At 43.4% G+C, this 5672-nt stretch overlaps 1 protein-coding gene across 1 annotated transcript in view; it reads right to left on the bottom strand.

Moving 5' to 3' along the window:
* The window catches only part of LOC103798124 (lipoxygenase homology domain-containing protein 1-like), a gene marked incomplete at both ends in the record, with an annotated part of 45143 nt that overhangs the window by 30290 nt on the left and 9181 nt on the right, over positions 1-5672 (bottom strand). The window contains 3 exons of the mRNA XM_009070367.1: positions 134-269; positions 2897-2983; positions 3304-3464. Of these exons, the coding sequence (XP_009068615.1) occupies positions 134-269; positions 2897-2983; positions 3304-3464 (384 nt within the window). The remainder of the gene's footprint in view (positions 1-133; positions 270-2896; positions 2984-3303; positions 3465-5672) is intronic.

Genomic DNA, 5672 nt, shown 5'->3' on the forward strand with positions numbered 1-5672 from the left:
TACTGCAGAGAGAAAGTGCCAGAAAGAGAAGTTAATTGAATTGCATTGGTCTGCCTGCACAGCTCTCACACAAAGAGAGTTTCTTTCTATTCAGGTCCTAAGCAAGCCCCTGCACAGAGCCCATGGCCCTCACCTGGCATGACTTCAGTCACTAGAGATCCCTCCGCAGGGAGCTCCCGCACAATCTCATTGTCCTCTTCATTTATATCTAGCCAGCGGCCACAGTTGAATGAGTATTTTTCTTTTGTCAGCGTTTTCAGCAGAGTTACCTTCATTAAACCAAACACTGCATGAGTTCAGAGGCTTAAAGACAAAAAAGCAACAAGCTCCTGACAGGTTTTTGCCAGGGAGACAAGAGTAGGTAGCAGCAGAGAAATAAAACACATTCATAATGAGACCATTGTTCCAACATGTGCGCTGTAGTGATGCATAGAGCAAAGTCTGTCATAGCTGACGGTTTTTCATTCCTTCTTTCTCCAATCACTCCATGGTGTTGTGAAAGTTTTGAGAGAGTCTGTGGCTCTTAAAATTGTTCATCATATAACACTGTGTAAACCCACAGAGCAAATCACGGATGGGGTTTGTGCTGCTGGCTCTCACTGCTCAGAATCAATGCATGGCACATCGAGAAAACACCCAGAAATGGCAGCAAGCCTGATCAAAGATCAGCAGTAGCTTCCAAAGGAGTAATGAGCCAATAAAGTGGTGGTCTGAAGATGTCTGGTGAAGTAGGTGAAGGAAGAGCATGCTGAAGATCTATAAAATCATGGTGACATGGAGAAGTCAGAGAGGAGTCAACTGTTCACTCTTCAGCTACAAGAAATACAGGGCATCAAATGAAGCTTGTGGAACAAAGTTCTAAGCAAACAAAGGGCACAATCATCCTGTGAGTCCTTGCCAAAAGCTGTTATGGTTGCTAAAAGTTTAAATGTTCAATGGGAGGCTGAACACCTCAAAAAATGACTGGGAGAAAAACCTACTAAATGCTTTGTATTTAGTAGATCTGTTCAGGAAGTGTCCAGCTGGAAGTAAACTGGAAGAATAAATACTTGTCCTTTTATTACCATTCTCCAGTCATGCCCTTATGTGACACAGGACAGAGAATATCGGGCTAGATGGACTTATGGCCTGACCAGTGTGGCTGCTCTATGTTTTGTAATAGAAAATGGAAGCCTGGACCAACATGAAGCCAACCTGGCACGAAATGTGTGAAAACTGGAACAGAGCATCATTAAGGCTTCCTCTAAGTTCTTAGACGCTAAAAATGGATGTGTAAGTGATGGGATTCATGTGCAGTGAGCCTGATGCATCCAGAAGATATCAGACTGATTGATTTCATAGTCATAGAATCATAGTATTATTTCAGCGGAAAAAACCTTTTAATATCATTGAGCCCAACCATAAGATTATTGAAGAATTTCATGCATCTTAGCCAGGTTTGCTTGAAGAGTTTGGCCCAAGGTGAATCCTAGACACACCTTCAGATCCCTCTTGTCTTCTCTGAACACAATCTTTGCACAGAAAAAGAGGATGGATACCCTAGGGAAATATATAGCTAAGGAAGATCTAAACTTGTCATCTGTAAACAAGCTAATTGCAGTAGCTCAAAGTCTGACCAACACTTTCTTTTTGATAAAGACTACAGCCAGACACCTTTTCCCACTATATTGCAACAACAGCAGTATTTGATGCCCTCTTCCTACTGGAGATGAGTGTTTGGCTGCAGATGCTTTCGCAACTCCATGACTGCAGGAGAGCAGAATCTGTTAAAGCACACTAGAGGCCTGCAAGAAAAACTTCCAAGAGGCAAACTGTGATTTATCATCACAGTTATTTACGGCTGCAGAGCCAAGTGTGTGTTTTGTTAAGAGCAGAGAGTGCCTTCCAAGCTCTTCAGGAGGAGTATGGGTGAAATTTGGAGATTAACTTGCTGCCTAGACCACCGAAGTGAGGCCTGACAGCATGGTGATCAGTGCAGGTAGAGCAAAGGACATGTGACTGAAGATCAAGCAGATCACCCTTCTGATTTCCCAGACAGCACAGTACTGCTCTCTTCTGCACAGTATCTGTGGCTTCCTCCATTCTGCAGATGTGCATCTCTTGCAACAAGGCTGTCAGTGCTTCAGGGCTCCAGCGTGCAATAGGTCGCTGCAGTAATCATTTTTTTGTTATGGACAGTCTAATTAGGCCATAGTAGGAGTGGGTTTACCTCTCTGTACAGTAATGATGGCTAAGAGTAGGAAGCTTTCTGAAGAGCAAGGAAAACAACCCTGGTAGCAGTGATGTGAGACTACAGTGGTCTGACAACAGAAGGTGGGAAAACATGATTTTCACCATCAATCTGAGCTGTTGGAAGATGCCTTTTCCCATTGTTCTCAGTTCCCATACTTAGCATCACAGAATCATTTAGGCTGGATAAGTCCTCTAAGAACATCGAGCCCAACCATTCCCCCAGCACTGCCACATCCACCACTACCCCATGCCCCCAAGTGCGGCATCTACATGGCTTTTAAATCCCTCCAGGGATGGCAACTCCACCATTGTCCTGGGAAGCCTGTGACAGTGCTCAACCACCCTTTTGGTGAACAAATTATCCCTAATATCCAAACTAAAATTCCCCTGGTGAAACTCGAGCTGTCACTTGCTACCTGGGAGAAGAGACTGTCCCCTACCTGCCTTCAGCCTCCTTTCAGGGAGTTGTAGAGTGTGAGAAGGTCTCCTCTGAACCTCTTATTCTGCAGGCTTCCACCTCTCAGTCAGCACTGTCTGTACAGGGAGGCATCTCTGACCACTACACATCAAACTCAGCTGTTAGCTGGGGAACACAGTACTGGCACTGAAGACCTCAGTGACCAATCTGGCTTTTCAGGTCTACCTTGTCTTGCTGTACCCTCACCTTATTCAGATGCCAGCCAGCAAAGGGACTTCGTTTCTCATGCCATATCCGAAGCTTATAAAATGTGCCCAGCTCAGGGAGCTCGATCTATCGAGGGGGAAAATAGTACATTATCCATTTCTGTAAGTCAGGAAAGCACACACACGAAGGACAACTCTGAATATCTTTTAAGAGCTAAATCAGAGAGGAGTCAAAAAACCCCAGCCTAATCCCTGTTTGAAGAAGACAAGCCATACCCATAGGTGAGTAAATAATTCGCATCACCACCAAACCGAATGACTTCACCTCCACTTCAGAGGGACCTAACTAAGCAAAGATCTCATGCTGATGATCTTCGATTCAGTGTTGAAGCTAGTGCCCTGGAAAACAGTATCAAACTAAACTTACCACTCGCACAAGATTCATACCATGAACTTGTCAGTCTGTCCAGTTTCAAAGTTGTCTGAATTATTGTCCAGCTTCATCTCATCTGACTTCCCCTTGTCTCCATAAATCTGGAAGAATATGGTGGCATCTGTCCCTGCATTCTTAATGTCACTTGTCCAGATCCACAGAGACCAGGGGTTTTCTAGAAGGAAAGGTTCAAGATATTTGTTTAAAGAAGTAATTTTCAAAGATGACCTGGTAAAAAATTTCCCCTGGTAGGTAAAGGGGGAAGGATGGTATGAAAGAAGACCAAGACATTTCATCTTTTTCAGCATGAACATAATCAGCTGCTTCATATCGTACTGGAATGAGATTGGCTGGAAATAGAATACTGTGATTTCTTTAAAAAGAATATGAGAAAAACCATAAATCACCACTTTCCAGAAAAGCCATATTCTTCAGTTATACATTACTAACAGAGTAGTGCAGGGATGTGTTCCATCCCTGTAGTTTCAGTGTACTTGTCAAACATCTAGTGCTCTAGCTTCAAAGACCATAATGCCAGGGAAATATTCAAGGTTGCCTTGCGTCAATGAGAGAGAGTCTCCAGTTACCTGTACATGGTGCACTGTGGCTCCAGGTGGCTCCTAGAAGTTGCTTGATATGTGTCTGGAACAAGGAGGAGTATGAATACAGACATGTATCACTTCATCCTGAGCTAATGAACCTTCCTGAGATTGGACTAATTACCCCAGACATGTGCTTTGCAGGACAGGCTGGCTCAGACCCCACTCAGGTATCCCTATCCAGGCTGCATCATGTGGGACAAATACTCTTAGAGCAATGTAAAGTTATTTTCCAAAAGATTTTAAATTTTTTAAATGTGTAAATCCCATCTGACTTCAGTGAGCCCTGTTTTTTATAGTATGTGGCATGCACAAAGATTGTGGCCAGGCTGCAAAATTTTTACCCCTTCAGTCTTAACACAACATTTTAACTGTAAGACCAGGCTACCTGCAGCAACTTTACATTGGTTTTCATACCAGAAGGTGGTTGCATATATAGAGGTGACATAATTTCCTCTGAACAGCCCCTCATCTGCATTCTTTATTGATGATAATATGTGTCACTTCTGCAAGCCTCGCAGCACCTACAGTAGAGGGAACAGCCTTCTTTCCTCATTCAGACATCAGCTGAATTATTAACAAATCTTAATGAGAGAATTGCTAACCCTTTCAGTATGCCCAAGCCCACACCAGCACAGCTTGACCTTCAGAGCCCAGAATGGAATATAAAAATATGATGACATGCATATAAATTAGATTTTTACTGGTCTACTCAGTGTTTGACTGTGAAGAGGCAAGAGCTACTGAAAAAAATGAGGGGAAGAAGGAACTCTCTCTTAGAAAAACTTCTGCCCCTGTTTAAATAATATAAAAAATGTTCATGACCACTCCACTCTGAAAAGCACCAGTGAGTTTTATATGAGCAGAAATGAAGCAAAGGCAAGTTTATGGATGACATATGATAGAGCAGCCTGGTCTCCCTGGAGAAAAAGCAAGGACAATTCAGACACCAGAGACTGTTCCACATGTCTTGTTTGGCCTTGCTGACCTCTTGCTGAAGGGAAGGAGGAGTAATGCATGCATGGAGGGGAAAATGGGACTTTGTACCAGGATTAAATGCTGATAGACGTCTGTAGGGAGAAACCATGTAGGGAGAAACATGGGTGAGTTAGGGTTGCAGCTGCCGGAGGAGACCAGGCATTTCCCCAAATACCCATCATCATCTTCCCAGGGCTCACTGGGCACATACTCCTGTTTCCTATTGCTTCATATCAAGGGATTCAAGCGGTTTGGAAATTCTCTGACAAAGAGCAAAGATTCCCCCAGGCCACAAACACCAGAGAGGGCTAGACCTGACAAACAGTTTCCAGGAGATCATTCACGATAAAAAGAGGAGGGGGAAAATGTACATAATAAGTATAAGCTATACACAAAGCTGCAATCTGCTGCAGGAACATCTTGCAGACACTGTGCTGGGAGATGTTTCACCATGGATACCCCAAATGAGGGTCAATCCAGCTTTGATCAGCTCTACAGAAAGGGACAGTCCTGTATGCACAGGGAGATAGTCAAGATGACATAATAGGTCTCTTCTAACTTCAAGTTTTATGCTTCTGTAATCTGGCAGCTAAAGGTCACAGATTTCTCAAGGCTAATGCTCTCTGTCTATCTCCTGCACTGCAGCGGCAGGGAAATTAGCCTGTCAATAACAATCAGAGCTGATAATAGAGGGTTAAAGGTTGCAGATGCTTTAGCTAAATGGAGCAAGTCTGAGGTGCTATGTGGTTATAACACTGACAAACATTTAGAGAAAGCTTATTTAAATGAACTTCTGTTTCAGCAGG

The sequence above is a fragment of the Acanthisitta chloris genome, unplaced genomic scaffold, assembly GCF_000695815.1.
Source record: "Acanthisitta chloris isolate BGI_N310 unplaced genomic scaffold, ASM69581v1 scaffold752, whole genome shotgun sequence".
In the NCBI taxonomy this organism is placed as follows: domain Eukaryota; kingdom Metazoa; phylum Chordata; class Aves; order Passeriformes; family Acanthisittidae; genus Acanthisitta; species Acanthisitta chloris.